Below are 19,319 nucleotides of genomic sequence, written 5' to 3'. Positions count from 1 at the left end.
TTCCTTATACTGTATGTGAGTGTAAAGGTTCCTCTTTCTTTGGACTACGTCAGCATTCATAACTCTATAACCAGTGGTAGAAAAATTCAGTTCTCCTTTGAGGTACTTACTCTGTTGTCACTTTATGCTACTTTATACTTATACTCCACCAGTTTTTGATAGCTGTAGTTACTATACTTTTCAGATTTTCAGATTATACATACAAAATATAATCAACTAATGAATTATGATGCATTATTATAGATTAAGATACCTTATAGTATACAGTTGAATTTAGCCCCACCGTTATCATCAACATTAAAGTGATTTTCATAGATAAAGTATTTCAAATTTTAATCACGCAATATAATTTATATTCTGAAATTCTGCATAATGAGTACATTTACTTTGGTACTTTACGTATATTTTATACTTTTGTGTACTTTTACTTAGGAAACATGTTGAAGGCAAGGGCAGACTGCAGTAGTTAACATGGATGTAAACAATAAGGATTTGTAAATGTTTTATGAGGACGGGAATGCACTGTGACGGCCCCTAGGCTTCAAAACCTATTAAGTCCCTTTGGTTTCTGGGATCTAGGGGATTGTAGGTAGGGACAATAGGAATCTTGTTCACTCATTCATGCCCGTCACTAATTAGATGACGAGGCATTTGGCTACCTTAAGAGAGTCATAGTTACTCAATGTGTTTTGGAGAAACTGAATGTACTGTAAACATCAGTTTTATTTACAAAAAAATATCAACAGGTTAAAATATCAACTAGAAATATGAATACTTCTTGCATGACTGTTATAACACTGTATAACACTGTACATGTATAACACTGCTAAGCAGAGAACATCAAAATGAAAATGCAACAGCCTATTTATATTAGAATGAATACAACTATACAGTATATATGTATGCATGATGATATACTATTCAATTAAATCATTAGAAGCTGTCCTTTAATGCTGCTACTCCTACTCACCTTTATGCTCTGCAAATAAAACAGCCCAGTCATCAATCTCACCTCCTGTGTGTCAAGTATAACACCGGTGTGCTCAGATACTGAACTTTGCACCACAGGTGTTTACTGAGTGTTATTGTGTAAGGTATAATGGTCTGCCTACTCAACATGTTATGCTAGAAAAGATGTATGAAATAGATGAGAGGTGCACTGATTGAATTGTGAAAATACTAATTAATCTGCTGGTCTTTCATCATACAACATACTGTATCTTGTTTTGTCTCATAAATGAAAACTAGACAGTTGTTGCTGTGTTGCTACTTGCAAGATTCAGTACACTCAGTCCACAGAGCAGAACAGATAGACATCCTCAGTAAACAAAGCCGAAAGCGTCATATGGGTACACTGAAGCCTTCGGGAGTAGGGGTGGAAAGACAGAAGAACTTCCTCCAAATCTAACTCTTGCCTAATTAGGGTGAGGGAAAGAATAGACAGAACACTGATGGGGGGAAATTCAGCAGTAGCCCTAACCTCCCATAAAATGAATATGATTTAGCCCAAAACCTTGTGAAAACAACTGATTAAACCCCCCCATCCCCCAAGTCCTGCCTCACATACCTTCTGTCATAATTTGTCATTTTGCTCTTTGGCCATTTACAGAACTTCACCCCAAATGGTAAACAGAAAATATAATACACCTTTTGTAAGTTTGATAAGAGTGAACACCAAATAACCAGAAATACCTGCAGATAAGAACTGTGGGTTGCTGCTTCAGGTATTTATGGGGAGGGGGCTGGACATTTGTTTTCTAAGTATAATAGAGGAGTAATAGCGAGGATGTCCTCAGACCATCGATACAAAAATGGAGAAGAATATTGAAGGAACCATGGCCATTGTATTGCTGGTTTTAATACAAGGTAGGCTCTGTTATAGCTGAATTTGTGAATATGATAACTTCATTATTCTAGTAAAAATGGAAGTGTGTTTCATTTACAGTACCAGTCAAAGGTTTAAACGCACTTGAATGAGAAAGTGTGTCCAAACGTTTGAGTGGCACTGTATATAACAGTTAATAACCAACATAATTCTCTTCTTCAGGTGTTCTGGCCTCTGGTGCTGTGGAGGTCCAGCCCTCCATCAACCCTGCTGTAGTCGGGACCTCTGTGACGCTGTCTCTGTCTCCTTCGACCACTCTGAAAAGTGGAAGCTGGGCAGTGGGAGAGTCCCTCATCCTCACCTGGCTGGGAGACCAGCAGGCAGTCTTCCCCAGTTATAGCGGCAGGGCGTCAGTCAACATCCTTACTGGAGCACTCTACCTGAGCTCCATCACGGTGGCAGACTCAGGAGTCTACGTGGTGCAGAGCAGTGACACCCAGCTTAAGGCCAATGCTTCCATCACTGTTCTAGGTGAGAGTAAACACATTACTAATGTTCAGTTACTAATTGTAATAGTTCATCCATTAGAAACTCCATAGCCACTCTCAAAGTGAGAGTTTAGTTAGCAGCATCAACACCCTCCTCTCTGCTCTATTGAACTGCAGAGATCAAATCTAACAATGTTTAATCTACTCACTTGATACGTTAAAATAAAAAATCATACTGGTTTAGGTAATATTTCAGAAAGGTAATACCTCTATTTAAGTGGGATACTTTTGGGACTTATTCCACAACTGCCTATATACATTTTTGTTGTATGATTATTATTAGTATTTGGAGCAGATTGAATATTACAAGGACAAGGACATTTCAGCGGGTCAGTGTTTTGTGTCACAGAGATTGAGCCCTTATTTATTCTGCATTTCTCCATTATTTTAATCCTTATTGCATTCAATTTTAGTTTTAGATTTAGGTTAGTGCTTTAAAGAAGTCCTCGAATAAACTGTGGGCATTGTTAGGCAAATATATAGTTTCTCTTTTAATCCAAATAGACCTATTTCCTAAAGAAATATTTTTGTTTCCTAAATATTGTCGTTCTACTGTAATGTCAAAGTAATGTTACTTCTGATCCTGTCACGAAGAAAAATTATATTTTTTAACATTATGTATTCAACCTGAATGACGCATGCAAGTAAATTAAGAATGTGTACAGTCAACAAGGAAATCTGTTTTAGAGGGCACACAGAAAATGTAATAAAGTAGACATAATATAGTAGACAAGCATTATTCTCATGAGAAAATAAAGAAGTTGTTGTTGTTGTGGACAAACAACAGCCACATTAAGAATAATATTAAATGTAATTAGAACATACAAACAAAAGAAAGTGAACATCAACTCATTGCAATGGGGAGAGGCAGAGAAAATCCCTTCTTACTGTAACAGGGTTATGTTGTAATGAAAATTGATTATCCCAAAACAATATTTAGAAAGGACTTACAGGAATTCTGTCTCATGATAGTTGGACACGCTACTTTCTGTAAGAGCGTGTGTGTGTGTGTTTTTGGTATTGCTGCCTTTTCACATGACCGATTACTCTGAATAGTTTCTGTCTGTATCTGCATCTGTCAACACCCAACACTCACCTTTAATTTCTTGTCATTTCATCTACTTGTTCCTCCAGTTTCACAGACTATTTCTGTTGGGTCAATAGCTACCAACAAGTCTCTGCCTCCCAAAATCTATAATAATCATATCAACATGTTATGTTCATATATATGAACATACGATGATTATATCACTTATTATATCACGTAAAATATATTACAACTAGGAGTAAAAAGTTATTAAACTGATTTCTAACAAAGCATTATTTTAGCTTGTACCAGTTATAACCGATACCTTTATTAATGGTTATTCTATTTTTTATTGCTTTATAGATCAGTAATTATCCTTAATAAGAGTTGCCAGATTGTGAAAAATCCATCTACCTTGTGGTTTATCCTTTAGCATAGCACTTTGACTCTTTTATGTTTAGCTTTTAGTGGAAGGATTTTTTATTAATCACTTCTTGAAGACTGTTTACCTTTGAATAAGCCATCAAGTCTGTGGTCAATACTGTAAGTCATTAAGAAAGGATTGTAACTATCTCACTTTCTAAAATGCATGTCAAGCCTGCTGTTGTAAATACAGTATTATTATGATTATTATTATTATTATATTTATTATTATTATTATTATTTAAATTTTTTTCAGAATCAGAAAGGTTTTTATTGCTAAGTACGTTTTTTAACACATACAAGGAATTTGTTTTGGTGTTGTTGGTGCACGTCACACATTATCTAGATGGAATATTAAACAATATAAGTATAAGTATATGTACACAGTATGTAATAAATTAAATTAAAAATAAAGATAGAAATAAAAAAATAAAATAAAGAGCAAAGAGCATTACAGCAGAGAGAGAACAGTGGCATGAAGAGCCAGGGGTGGAGAGTCAGGGTGGTTTCCGGGCCTTGTTGATAAGGCTAGTGGCGGAGGGGAAAAAGCTGTTCATGTGACGTGAGGTTTTGGTCCTGATGGACCTCAGCCTCCTGCCAGAGGGGACTGTCTCAAAGAGTTTGTGTCCGTGGTGGGAGGGATCGGCCACAATCTTTCCAGCACGCTTCAGAGTCCTGGTGGCGTAAAGGTCCTGGAGCGGCGGCAGATTGCAGCCAATCACCTTCTCAGCTGACCGAATGACATGCTGCAGTCTGCCCTTGTCCTTGGCTGTGGCAGCAGCGTACCAGATGGTGATGGAGGATGTGAGGATGGACTCAATGATCGCTGTGTAGAAGTGCACCATCATTGTCTTTGGCAGGTTGAATTTCTTCAGCTGCCGCAGGAAGTACATCCTCTGTTGTGCTTTCTTGACGAGGGAGCTGATGTTCAGCTCCCACTTGAGGTCCTGGGAGATGATAGTTCCCAGGAAGCGGAAAGACTCCACAGTGTCAATTGTGGAGCCACAGAGGGTGATGGGGGCAGGTGGGGTTGGGTTCTTCCTGAAGTCCACAACCATCTCCACTGTCTTTAGAGCGTTGAGCTCTAGATTGTTTTGGTTGCACCAGGTCACCAGGTGGTCAGCCTCCCACCTGTAGGCGGACTCGTCTCCATCAGAGATGAGTCCGATCATAAAGTGGTTATTATCCTAGCACCATATGTTCTTATACTGTACTGTGTATATGCAAAATTGTTCTACCATAAAGTCTTCTTTTTTATTACTATAATTATTCTGTTTTATTGATACTATCATAGAGATAATAAATAAAAAAGTTATACATTTTAGCTAGTAAAAAAATAGTCTGCCCCCCTCACGTAGGACAAAAATAAATAAGCAACATCTCTCAATACATTTGAGTCCAGTACAACTGCGATCTTACTAATACATATATAAGAAAATGTACACATTTCAAACAATGTCACGAAAAACTGAACATTATAAGCTTTGTAAAGATAGATATTGTGGCAGGGCTGTTGTATTGGACTGTATTAGATTGTACAGGTGTAAATGGGCCACAAAGTGTAGGCCTATGAAACATTAACATCCATTTTTTGTTTCAATGCTGTACCGCCATTGCCTGCCTACTACAAAGCCTTACAGTGTACAGTGTGTTGAAACATCTTGATCCTTGTTTGATCCACTTGTCTTCCACAGAGCCCATCTCAAATGTGACCCTGAGAGCCAATCAAACTGTACTGATGGAGTTCAACAGTTCAGCCGTCGCTACCTGCTCTGTCTCTTCTGGATCCTCTCTCTCTTTCCTCTGGATGAACGGCAGCTCTGAGGTTACAGCCAGTGACAGAGTTCAACTCACTGATAGAAACTCCACTCTCACAATAGTTAATGTGACCCGCTACGACCAGGGACCGTTCAGGTGTTGTGTGTCTAATCCTGTCAGTAATGGAACCAGTAATCCAGTAAACTTTACTATCAGCTGTGAGTAGGACAGTGTCATTCCAATCATAATTTGCCATAATTCTACACTAACAGCGCTTTTAAAGGCTGTATGCCTCTCCTTGTCTATGTTGTTCTTTCTGTCTCTTTCTCAGATGGTCCCGATAACATGGCGCTAACCGTGAACAAACAGAACACCACTTCCTTTCTCATTGGTTCCAATCTAACTATGCTCTGTTCAGTACAGTCCAATCCTCCAGCTCAGCTTAGGTGGGCTTTCAGAGGAGAGCGTGTGAACACTACGGGTCCATTGTTGGAGCTGTTCAATGTCAGCGAGAGCCAAAGCGGAGCATATTCCTGTCTGGCCTTCAACAATCACACCAACATGAACAGCAATATCACCGCATACATCATGATAGCAAGTGAGTTTGTTGGTATAGGGATGTAAACCCCCATATTTCTCCATCTGTTCCTTACTTTGGTTTGTCTTTACAGAGCCTTCGCTGTCAGGATCTGAACAACAGGCAGTCAATGTGTGGCTCTTGCCGCTGCTACTAGTTGTTGCATCTCTTTTCTCACTGTCAGGCAAGTTGTAGAATGTCTTGTAAATGAATTATACTTTTTGTCATTCATACACTTCAAAAGCATATTGTTATTCATGGATTGACAATACATTCTAGTTTCCATCACATTTCTCTTTTTAAAAAGAATAAAAAAGCTATATTATCCCTTCAAAATTGAGACATTTCTACATTATTCAGACCACCTGAAGTCTTGAACATGATATAATGTGTTAAAAAGTTAGTTAGACTTGTGCAGCAGGTCACAGATATTAAGTCATATCTGCTTCCTGTTCAGACATAACTGGCATGAATGATAGAACATGCTGCAACTTGTGATTATTTTCATTATTGATTACTTATTTGATCAATTAATAGTTTAGTCTATGACGAGAATATGCTTGGAAAAAGTTCCCATCATTATCTTGTAAAGCCCAAGTTGAAAGATTCAAAGAGCATAGATATTTAATCCACTATCGTTGAGGACTAATAATACAGCAAAAAAAATCTGATTTGAAAAGCTGTAACTAGTGCATTTGTTTTGGTCAATTAACCAATTCCAATAAAGGGCAACTCTGTTCTAGACAGTGTCTCCTAATTACGTTTATACTTAACTAATTTGTTTTGCCAAACACATTTTGAGGTCAAATGTATGTAGTTTCAGATTACACTCACGGTACTTTAATTTAATTAGAGAATAAAATGCAGAAATATGTTCGACTACAGTGGTATTAAATGAAAAAAACTAAACATTGTGATATAACTAATATGACTAATAACTTGAATAACTGCCTCTCTTTCACATATGTTGCTGGCTCATTCAGTCTATGAATGACTGATGTGATGAAATAAACGGTGAACCTTTAATACAGCATTCAAACTTCTGTACCTTGAAATGTTTTTTTTCTTGATTCAGCGGTTGAATTACGAAAAGATAATTATTGTTATTAAACAATTTGGTTAACATTACTCATGTCAAATATTTATTTTTCTTTGACCTTGTATGTTGTAATATATTCACTAATCGAACAATGAATTCTGGTTGATAAGGAGTACTTAAAGAGAGAAGAAAATATGCCTACCTCAAAGACAACAATCACGTACAGGAAGATTAACTGTACCCAGCCAAACCTCTATTTCATTTTATCCTTAATAAAAATACCACTGCACAGACTCTTTAAGTGTTTGGGTCTTTGTTGGTGATCCATGTACTGTTTAGTGCTCATGATTTCCACTTGAATTGCTGTCAATATTTTAGTAAGATAACTGAGATAATTCTCTTGATGCTGCAATGGCTGATTTAAATGCAGTCTTAAACCATGAGGACATGCTTTTGTGGCTCTTCTGGTTGGTTAAAAGTTGCAGAACAGCCTAGGTTTACAGTAAATGGACGCTCCTTGGTGTGGAGTGGTGTGAACCAGGGCAAAACAAGGTGTGGCCAGGACTGTGAGGGATAGGCATTTACATCATGAGAAGTAGAACAAATAGTTGCTTATCAAAAGCAGCTGTGACAATATTGCCAGATTGGAATTTATCACAGCCAGAGTCAATGTTAGCTGTCGAGGAAGACTCCAATCAATAAGAAACTGAGGAGCAATATGGAGTCTCCAGTGGTGTTTGTCCTGATCCTGGCCGCGACAAACTTCGCAGCAGGTGAGACTGAATCATTTTAAACTTTAACTGATTTAACTTTTTGTTGTATTATATTAATTCCGTTCAGGCAATGGAAGCCAGTTTATAGATCTTAATGATAAAATGGGTTTAAACATGCTACTTTATTATTTTTTTGTAAGAGCTTTGACCAATATTTCAGCAATATTTGTGTGTAGAAGATAACTACATTTAAGGGCGACTGAATGTTGTATGTTCTTTGCTGTCTGTTTCTAGCTGCAAGTATTCCGCAGATTTATGCCTCTGTGAACCCATTACCAGTGGGAAACAATGTCACACTTTTCGGCCAGCTCCCTATTACCACAGGGGCATGGATGTTCAACAATCAAATCATTGTGATGATATTCCCGGGAGGTCAGATCATAACTAACACTTGGAGTAACAGGGTTACATTCAATTCAACCACTTCATCATTGACTATAATGTCACTACAGCTGGAAGACTCTGGAGTGTACACGTTACAGTCAGTGAATAATTTTCTTGCTCAGTTAACACTGTCAGTCCAAGGTAAGGATCACTTTTAATGTTTACTCACTCCCTCATTTACTCACATCAGTCTGTACGCATACACATGAGTAACCTCTCCTATATTGTACTGGACAAACCTGCAATGAGCAGGGAGCATTTTCATATTCCAACTTCTATGTTTGCCAAGTTTTGATTTGCAAGACAAAACATTACAGTAGAGCAGTGTGGACAGTCTGTTGCTATTACCATCAACTTGCCTTTGGCAACAACTAGATTCCGCTTTTCTATAGTCCTGAATTTGTCTCAGGTTTTTAGGGTCAATCATTAAATTAAATAAATAGGTCATTTTGGCTAAAAACAATGATAAAAATCTACTCAGTTTGTCCACATTTTCTTCACCAAACATGAACATATATTAAAACACAATGGAGCTGGTGCAATAAATGTCACACAAAGTTATTAGTCCAAATCTAGGCTTTTAGTCACCTGATCAAGTAGATTCTAACAGCTCTTCGAGGCTATACTTGAACAAAATGCTAATGTCAGTGTTCCTTATTAAATAATTATATTTTATATTTAGCACTTAAAATAAAGTACAGCTGGGGATGATGGGAATGGCATTAGATCTGAAGATATTTAGCCATAAACCAAAATATTGGACAAATAAAAAATGTGAACTCAATACAGCCTTCTGAAATGTTATGGGATCAAAGTGATTACAATCTATCCTTAGGTGGACATCAATGAAGTGGAGGACCTGTTGACTCTCAGACCAATATTGCCATCCATTGAGCTCCGCCGCTAGTAAGGCTAATACAAATGTTGCCGTGATTCAGACTTCAGTTGAATCACGGCAACGCTGACTCCTATTGAGAGAGGACAAAACAGTGCTTGCCCACTGCAATTCCAAATTTTCACAAATCCTGACGATATGATTGTTATTTTTTATTTTATATCTGTCTTGTTCAGCACTTTGGTCAACCACAGTTGTTTAAATGTGCTATATAAATAAATTTGACATTGACATTTCCTTCTTTCTGCAGTGCCTATTTCAAATGTGACTCTGAGGGCAAATGCAACCAACCTGGTGGAGTTCAATGACACAGCAGTTCTCATGTGCTCTGTGCTCTACGGCACGTCCCTGTCTTATGTTTGGCTAAACGGCAGCTCTGTGGTTACAACTGGTGGTATGGTACAGCTCAGCAATGGAGGTGCCACTCTCACCATAGTCAGTGTGACCCGCTATGATCAGGGGGTGTTCAGGTGCAATGTGTCCAATGGTGTGAGCCAAGAAGTCAGTCTCCCTGTACTTCTGAACATCAGCTGTGAGTTTTCACCATATACACAGTACATATATAGGCCGATGTATAAAAAACTCGAACCCTTAAACAATTTCCCTCTTGTCGCTTCATCAGATGGTCCAAGTAACACAACAATGACAATCATGCCCATGAGATCCACCTACATAACAGGATCTAACATCACACTGTCGTGTTCAGCTGACTCCATTCCTCCAGCGATAATCCAGTGGATGGTTGATGGGATGTATATAAATCAGTCTGGCCCACAGCTTCAACTACAGATGGTTAAAGAGAGCAACTCGGGAAATTACCAATGCTTATTTTACAACACAGTCACGCTCCTGTTCAGCAGCAAAAGTGCAATGATCAATATTTTAGGTACGGTTGGCAATTTTCTTACTTATTTGATTTTGTTTCTCTCAGCAAATACATTTAAATGATTTAAAAAAAAATTGTTTGACATTTGTAGGTATCTGCTTATTTGCCGAGATTTATATTAGAGGATCGATATATCTTGTTTGCTTAATCCATGCAAATGCAAACATGTAAAAAATGAATTGTTGTGGCTTTACAGCTGACTGTGACTTTCTGACATCTTGTTGTCAATATGATGTTGCCAGGCATCCAACTGAGATGTATTTCTCCCTTCAGTATTTGTATTTAATAAACAAATGAGATATAATGTAGTAATGAGTGGGCTTTACAGGTGCTGGTGTTCTGATTTTGTTAGCTACAGGGTGAGCCAGGCTAGCTGTGTCTTCCCATTTCCAGTCTTTATGCTAAGCTAAGATAAGCATATTCCTGAAAATTTGAAACAATTTCTTAAAATGTTCAGTCAAATTCACTCTACCCACATATGTGTGTGAATTTAAATTTCTCAATTCTCTTCTTCTTCTTCTTCTTCTTATTTTTTCCTTCTTTTTCTATAGCGCCAATAGTAGCAGTTGTGGTGAATCATACAGGTGGACCAGTAATACTTCATGAGAGATTAATTCTGCATTGTGAAGTGACTGGAGTTGTTGCCAGCTTTCAATGGTGGAGAAATGGTCAACGTATTACTGCTGACAATACAACAGAAATAAACAACAAGACACTGATTATCTTTTCAGTCCAACTATCAGATAATGGAAATTATCAGTGTCAGGCTTTTAATTCTGTAAGCAACATGACCAGCAGCCCCTACACAGTTCAAGTAAACTGTAAGTATTATCATCTTTAATTATCGTTCTCTCTTTTGTAGATACAAAACACAGAATTCTTTCTTTTTTTAACCTTTTTACTTAATTGAATGATATTAAAATATGGCCCAATGAAATCAGTGATGGCGGGGGGATGTCCATGGTTCTGACAGGAACACTGGAAACCCTCAACTGCTGAAGTGGCTCTCATCCTCTCAGCCACATCAGCTATCACCTCAGATTGATTGAGAACAAATGCAGTTCTCTCAAAATCTATTATGAAAAATGTACAAAATCAATAACTAAGGAAGAATTGGTTCAGAAATTAGCGATGTCACCACCTCTATTAGATTAATCACAAAATATTGACTGAAATGAACTAAATTGTTGGTGTCAGATTGTCAAGAAGGAAATTTCTCCATTTCTGCACCGTTCTGCGTATGCATGTTTAAAGTGAAGGTGATTTGAAGTAATGTCCTTGTGTTTAGATGGACCAGACCTACCAGTAAAAAAAAGAAATTCTAAAAAATTTAAAAACTCAATAACCAAGGTGGAATTAGATGAGACATTAGTTAATGTGGCCACTTTCCGCATCTAATAGATTAATCACAATATATCTACTGAAATTAAGTTCTGCGTTGAATGCATGTTCACAGTGAAGGTGATTTACGGTAATGTCTGTGTGTTTAGATGGACCGCAGATGCCAACTATAATGGGACCAAAAATGGCAAAGACAGGAGACAATGCCACATTCAGCTGCTACGCATCATCAAACCCTACCAGCTCCTACAAATGGTTCTTCAATGATTCTCTAGTGGCCAATACATCTGAGTATGTCACACCTCTTCTTACCAAAGAAATGAGTGGAATGTACACCTGCATGGCCTTCAACAACATCACCGGCAAAAACAGCACTGCCAACACGATGCTCACTGTTTTAGGTAACTTACTAAATAAGAATAGTTTGACATTTTGGTAGATATGCTCATTTGCTTTTTTTTCAGAGAGTTACTTGATTGATACCGCTCTATCTGTAAATGTGAAGCTACAACCAGGAGACAGTTAGCTTAGTTTAGTGTGGATGTGGGTAAAACAGCTAGCCTGGCTTTATCCAAAGGAAACAACATCCACCTACCAGCAAGGTGTGTTCTTTTTCTACAGATTAAACAAATAAGGGGTCAGTGAGCCTTTAAAGTGAAATTAAGCAGATTTTCTCCCTTTTGGACAGAGCCAGGCTAGCTGCTTCCCCCGGTTTCCGGCCTTTATGCTAAGCTAAACAACTCCTGGCTGTAGCGTTATACTCAATTGGCAGATATACAGTAAGAGTGGTATTGATGTGCTCATCAAAGAAAGTAAATAATATTTCCTGACGTGTCAATTTAGTCTACCACAAAAATGGAAATCCCAAAACCAGACAGTCAATGTATTATACATATTTTGAAGTTGCTCTGCGTACTGTAATTGTGGCCATCCTTTTAATCTCCAAAGCTCCAGTGACTATGGCGTCAATCAAAATTGTCGGTGATCAGCCAATCCAGAACCACACTTTCACTTTAACCTGTGAGGCATCTGGAGATGTGGATTTAATTATCTGGATGTATGATTGGTCCCAACTGTATGCTGGCAACACAAGAAACTTCTCAATGGACCATGCCACCCTCACCTTTGATCCTGTCATGAACTCTGACAATGGAAATTATCAGTGTATAGCTTCCAACGCACTCAGCAGCTCATCAAGCCAAAGCTTTATGCTGAAGGTTTTTTGTGAGTACTCACCATGTATTAAATCCCTATCACGTTTTGACAGGGGGAGGACTTTTTTAATCAATCAAAGAAATATAAAGAAATGGGTTCAACCAAAACCAAAGAGGAATTCCACCCTCAAAACTTAAATAATGCAGTTTTCATGCACAGTTCTGCATTGTATCAGTGTCTTGACAATCATGTGAACATGCTTTCAATGAAGGTGATTTACGGTAATGTCCGTGTGTTTAGATGGACCGCAGATGCCAACTATAATGGGACCAAAAATGGCAAAGACAGGAGACAATGCCACATTCAGCTGCTACGCATCATCAAACCCTACCAGCTCCTACAAATGGTTCTTCAATGATTCTCTAGTGGCCAATACGTCTGAGTATGTCACACCTCTTCTTACCAAAGAAATGAGTGGAATGTACACCTGCATGGCCTTCAACAACATCACCGGCAAAAACAGCACTGCCAACACGATGCTCACTGTTTTAGGTAACTTACTAAATAAGAATAGTTTGACATTTTGGTAGATATGCTCATTTGCTTTTTTTTCAGAGAGTTACTTGATTGATACCGCTCTATCTGTAAATATGAAGCTACAACCAGGAGACAGTTAGCTTAGTTTAGAGTGGATGTGGGTAAAACAGCTAGCCTGGCTTTATCCAAAGGAAACAACATCCACCTACCAGCAAGGTGTGTTCTTTTTCTACAGATTAAACAAATAAGGGGTCAGTGAGCCTTTAAAGTGAAATTAAGCAGATTTTCTCCCTTTTGGACAGAGCCAGGCTAGCTGCTTCCCCCGGGTTTCCGGCCTTTATGCTAAGCTAAACAACTCCTGGCTGTAGCGTTATACTCAATTGGCAGATATACAGTAAGAGTGGTATTGATGTGCTCATCAAAGAAAGTAAATAATATTTCCTGACGTGTCAATTTAGTCTACCACAAAAATGGAAATCCCAAAACCAGACAGTCAATGTATTATACATATTTTGAAGTTGCTCTGCGTACTGTAATTGTGGCCATCCTTTTTAATCTCCAAAGCTCCAGTGACTATGGCGTCAATCAAAATTGTTGGTGATCAGCCAATCCAGAACCACACTTTCACTTTAACCTGTGAGGCATCTGGAGATGTGGATTTAATTATCTGGATGTATGATTGGTCCCAACTGTATGCTGGCAACACAAGAAACTTCTCAATGGACCATGCCACCCTCACCTTTGATCCTGTCATGAACTCTGACAATGGAAATTATCAGTGTATAGCTTCCAACGCACTCAGCAGCTCATCAAGCCAAAGCTTTATGCTGAAGGTTTTTTGTGAGTACTCACCATGTATTAAATCCCTATCACGTTTTGACAGGGGGAGGACTTTTTTAATCAATCAAAGAAATATAAAGAAATGGGTTCAACCAAAACCAAAGAGGAATTCCACCCTCAAAACTTAAATAATGCAGTTTTCATGCACAGTTCTGCATTGTATCAGTGTCTTGACAATCATGTGAACATGCTTTCAATGAAGGTGATTTACGGTAATGTCCGTGTGTTTAGATGGACCGCAGATGCCAACTATAATGGGACCAAAAATGGCAAAGACAGGAGACAATGCCACATTCAGCTGCTACGCATCATCAAACCCTACCAGCTCCTACAAATGGTTCTTCAATGATTCTCTAGTGGCCAATACGTCTGAGTATGTCACACCTCTTCTTACCAAAGAAATGAGTGGAATGTACACCTGCATGGCCTTCAACAACATCACCGGCAAAAACAGCACTGCCTACATGATGCTCACTGTTTTTGGTGAGACTTGGATGGCTATTTTTATGTTTCTGTAAAAATGTTGTTACTATGTACAAACAGGAAATTTGAATTTTTGCTTTGTTTTCAGATCATTTAAAATATGTACACATAGAAACACCTATGACTCCTGCAATAGCAGGTAATTCTTATAATCTAATGTGCAATGTGAGTGGACCTGCTGGGGATGTTTACTGGATGAAAAATGGTGAGCCACTGCATGAAGACAACAGAACTGTTTTCTCAATGGATAAGAAGACAGTCACCTTCAACCCACTTGGACAAAATGATACTGGACTCTACCAGTGTATGGTTATTAATGCTGGTTGGAACATGACCAGCGCTCCTTACATGCTCATCGTGAACTGTGAGTAACACTAAAGAAGGACTTATTTTACTATAACTAACAGTTTTTAATTTAAATGCATAGTATTTGTATTTGCTGAAATATGGTACAATGAGAGTCTACTTTCTTCTTTGATGTTGCAGTTGGACCACAAACACCCATGATTGAAGGGCCAGCTTTTGCTGAGACAGGACATATCGCAGTTTTTCAATGTTCTGCCATGTCAGTGCCTCCCAGTCAATTCAGCTGGTGGTTCAATGGCTCCGAGGTGTCCAATACTTCAATGTTTAAAACTGACCTTCTGTCTTTAAATATGAGTGGAGAATACACCTGCATGGCTTACAATTATATGACAAAAAAGAACAGCACATACTCCAAGATGCTCACAGTCGTTGGTAAGAAAACCCGATGGCTTTGACTCCTTCCATGTGACTGTATGACTAATTGAATGCTGATTGGTTTCTGCTGTGTTTTCTTTCCACAGAGCCAATAAAGTCAGTGATGATCAGAAACAACACCGTTCCAATAAATTCTAAAAACTTCACTCTCACTTGTGACGTTACTGGGCCCTATGGCATGATCTACTGGATGAAGGACAACATGAACCTCAACATGACAAACTTCACCTCAACCCCTCACATGTCCTACCACATTAAAAACAACATGCTGCACTTCACTCCATTGACGATGTACAGTGATGGGGCATATCAGTGTGTCGCTACCAATCATGCTGGTCCACATAAAAGCCCCCAATACATGCTCCTGGTGAACTGTGAGTAGTTTATGAATCTGGAGAGAGTTTTTGTTTGAACTCATTCAGTTCTTTTTAACTTGTTTTAAGAAAAATCTATATTTCTTTTGTTTTAAAATGTTTCATGAAAATTGTAGGACACTGAAAATCCCTTACAAAGAAAGAAGTGAATACATCATTTGACATTTATATAAATATGTTGGTGTATGATTAGCTGTGATACACTAACATTATCGCCTCAATAACTGTTATCTTTGCCAATGATAATAACTTACACACGAGCGCCTGTTGATCATAAGTGAATATTACAAAAAAGCACTAAAGTTAAGCAGATTTACCAAGCTGATTGAAAACTTTGCAGAACATACAAAAAAGGATAATAATAAATTATTTTCTATGTATTTATAATTGCTATACAATGGTTTGAGTTTGACCAAAAAAACCTGAATGAATTTTGCTCAGAACAAATGGGGATTTAGACTTAAAAAAAACAATTATTGTGCCAAAGCAACACAATATTCCTAATGTTTCTGTACATAATTCTCATCAACATTCTCTGTGTGTTTGCAGATGGCCCTCTGAGTGTGAATATCTCTGGTCCAGGTTCAGCTAAAGTTAACCTAAAAGTGTCCTTGAATTGCTCTGCTGGTTCTCGGCCAGATTGTAACTTCCAGTGGTTCTTTAACAATAACTCGATGGCTCTCAATACTGGCTCTGTTATCACTTTCCTTGCAAACAAAGGGACTGAGGGAAGCTACATGTGTAAGGCAACGAACCCTGTGACCAACATCACAATGTACCAGACCAAAGCCTTTACTCTCACTGGTGAGTGAGCCTTACTTTAAAAGTAATTTTGGGATATTTGAGGAGCTTACAAGCAAAATATCAATGAAACATGATCCAATATTTTAATAGGATCATTTCAAAAAATTGTATTTGTTTGTTTGTGTTGTTAATAAAATAATAATAAATTATGTAAATAAATAATAAAAAAAGTTGTTGACTTTATAGTGTGGAATATTTAAAAAAACTAAAATTATTACATCCATCCAAATCATTTAGCTAGTGGTCGGATTAGAACAGGTGCTATACAATTAAAGATATGTCATGTTGTATAAAATTTAACATGCAATTTATTTGTCATTATTTCTGCCCCTCTCTCCCTCTTAGCTCATGCCTCGGCCCTCCATTTCCTATCCCAAGGCGGTCTGATGTTGATGGGTCTGTTTGCTTTGTGTGTGCCTGTGCTGTTCAGCTAAGTCCTCCGCACTGAGAAATTCAGTAAGACTGAAAGGCCTCTTGCTCCCTCTACAGTCTTAACAGTCATTTATTAATTAATGGGAAAGTATAGTAAATAATCTGATGCCATGGTATCAGTTCTTGTGGGTTTTGTTTGAAAGGAAAATAAGAATTTGGAAATGTGACAGACTTTGATTGAAGTTACAGTTTGTTGTTAGATATTTCCTTTTGTCAGATATATTTTAATGAACGTACAATACAGAATAGTAACATTGACACTGTCAATGAAATGGTAAATCATCTTATTATTGCATTGCCTGTTATTGCCTGTTCGTTATTAGCAAGTAAAAGTGGTTGTTGTTGTTGTTGTTGTTGTTGTTGTTGTTGTTGTTGTTACTGCCATTCAGGTAGTTTAATACAATTCATGAATGCATAAATTAACAAATGTGTTCCCCTAAAACACCTTCATACTCTTTTGGTACAAACTGCAATTCTTCACTCTGAACAACTGGAAGCTTTTTACATGCGTGATGATATTAAAACTGTACTTTATTTCGTAGTCAATAAATAATCAACCCAATTCATTTTGTGAGGACTTTATTGAGGAGGATACAGTGTGTTTGTGCTGATTCAGAAAGTTAAAGTCATGCAAAAATGTGTTAGTGTAACATTCTCATAAACACTTGGCTATTTACAAAAAGTACAATGTTGTTCATAAAGAAATATAGTAGCATCGAAAAGTTTGAACACGCTTTATCATTCACTTGAATGGGAAAGCTTCTCCAAACTTTTGACTGGTCCTGTATGTATGACACGGATCATTGCTTAAACATCACTACATATAAGGATATATAATATAAGGATATTTAGTGCTTCTTAGCGTGTTCACATAGGGACACTGGGAGCGAACTTGTTGGTTTTATCGCCCTTCTTTTGTTTGGAAAAGAATCTGCACCTCTCCAGACGCTTGTTTCCTTTCCTCTGGCACAATTTTTCCCCTTGTGGTTTGAATACATTCAGACGGATAAAGAAATAGAGCAAGAGAAAAGAAAAACAATCAAAAATCTTTTCAAATAGAATAGAATACAATATATCTTTATTGTCATTGTTTTCAACAATGAAACACAGTTTAGCAGCTCTCCATATGACAGTTAAATCACAGACAAACAGAAATAGAACATTTAAATAGTGAAATATAAAATAACAACAAAATAGAAATTTAAATAGTAAAATATAAAAATCAAGATAAATAAATACGATGAGGTGGCACTATATACATAATGTTATAAAATATGTAATTAACACTTTTAAGAGTCCTTAATTTTCTTATCACCTTTAAGTTAAAGCCAGGGAAATAATACTGATTACAAGACTGATCTCACTTATAACCAGTTGTTCAACTTTGTTATTTTATAAATCTCAAAAACTATATGTAACTCACATTTTTTACGTTTGCCATTGCGACTGCCAGACTGCTGACAACGGTAGAGGGAATTTACCATCTCTCTTCCCTTTCCTGGGTGACCCAAATACACAAGGACAAAAGAGAAGAATGGGTTAAGATAAAATGCACTCCGCTAATACTGAGGCCCCACTTACATATAAACTGATAATGTATGATAAGGCTGCTTTCACCTTTAAAGGTACACGGTCTGTTGTGCTGTTTTGGGATGTTGGTTGGCTTTGCAGTTGTCAGTGGTTCTCCAACAGCAGAGGCTACAACACAATTGATATCAAACTTTAAAAAAAAATTAGATTCATAATATTTATTAGATTCAATTAAGTTATGCAAATAAAAATACTCAATAGTTATTAATGAACCAATAAAAAATTGTATGTTTTAAACATAAATCTCACATACTATCAGTGCTGACAATCAAGGATTTTCCCTTTGTCTTTAAAACACCTTTGAAGAAAAAGAAATCACAGAATGAAATGCACAGGATATAAACTTACTTTTGAAAACTCATTACATTGTCTCATTCTGATCAAGTATACAATACCTTGGCTGTGATCAGTAAATATAAGCAGTACAAAAACTAACAGCAGAAACGTCTTTGATCCCATTTTGTAGTTAGGCCAGTCCAAGACAGTAAGTCAGGGAAAGAAATCCTGCATGTGCACCAACTTCAGCCCCAGTAATGGAATGAGACGTTGTTTTTGTGGTTCTTTATAAAGGATGGTGTTGATGTCTGAAATTATAACTGGGGCACATTCATCAACTGCCAATTATATGAAGCATGAAGCTTGCCCAAAACCAGTACCTTTCACAATGGGTGATTTGATAACAGGAAACCTGTAAAAACTGGTTTTGAGTAACGAATCATGGTCGTGAGAAAGTCAAGGGCCCACAAGATTCTAAAAAAAACATAAAACATCTAGATGCAAAATGTTTTCAGTCTCAAGTAAAACTTTTCTTACAGGGTCTTATTATATGATCTTAAATGGTTAAGTGTTCTATGCTTTCTCTCACTGATCCAAACTGAGATCAAATG

At 37.4% G+C, this 19,319-nt stretch overlaps 2 protein-coding genes across 2 annotated transcripts; one reads left to right on the top strand and one right to left on the bottom strand.

Moving 5' to 3' along the window:
- The first annotated feature begins 1,796 nt into the window (after positions 1-1,796).
- On the top strand, positions 1,797-17,191 carry ceacam1 (CEA cell adhesion molecule 1). Its single transcript, XM_078251824.1, has 21 exons — positions 1,797-1,866; positions 2,048-2,356; positions 5,518-5,799; positions 5,913-6,179; positions 6,253-6,349; positions 7,739-7,763; positions 7,874-7,970; positions 8,205-8,495; positions 9,500-9,781; positions 9,872-10,135; positions 10,687-10,956; positions 11,626-11,877; positions 12,425-12,700; positions 12,932-13,183; positions 13,733-14,008; positions 14,240-14,491; positions 14,580-14,855; positions 14,978-15,229; positions 15,319-15,606; positions 16,156-16,410; positions 16,756-17,191. Exons 1-21 carry the CDS (start codon positions 1,812-1,814, stop codon positions 16,842-16,844), a joined length of 4,707 nt encoding a protein of 1,568 aa, XP_078107950.1. The 5' UTR covers positions 1,797-1,811; the 3' UTR covers positions 16,845-17,191.
- A 213-nt stretch (positions 17,192-17,404) lies between these two features.
- LOC144519418 (uncharacterized) lies at positions 17,405-19,004 on the bottom strand. The gene is made up of 5 exons (XM_078252521.1): positions 18,828-19,004; positions 18,686-18,730; positions 18,460-18,540; positions 18,266-18,340; positions 17,405-17,822 (listed from the first exon to the last, which is right to left on the bottom strand). Exons 1-5 carry the CDS (start codon positions 18,889-18,891, stop codon positions 17,710-17,712), a joined length of 378 nt encoding a protein of 125 aa, XP_078108647.1. The 5' UTR covers positions 18,892-19,004; the 3' UTR covers positions 17,405-17,709.
- Between the last annotated feature and the right edge of the window lie 315 nt (positions 19,005-19,319).

The sequence above is a fragment of the Sander vitreus genome, chromosome 6 (assembly GCF_031162955.1).
Source record: "Sander vitreus isolate 19-12246 chromosome 6, sanVit1, whole genome shotgun sequence".
Lineage (NCBI taxonomy): Eukaryota > Metazoa > Chordata > Actinopteri > Perciformes > Percidae > Sander > Sander vitreus.
Note: the sequence above shows the minus strand (reverse complement) of the source record. Positions and strands in the feature narration are given on the sequence as shown.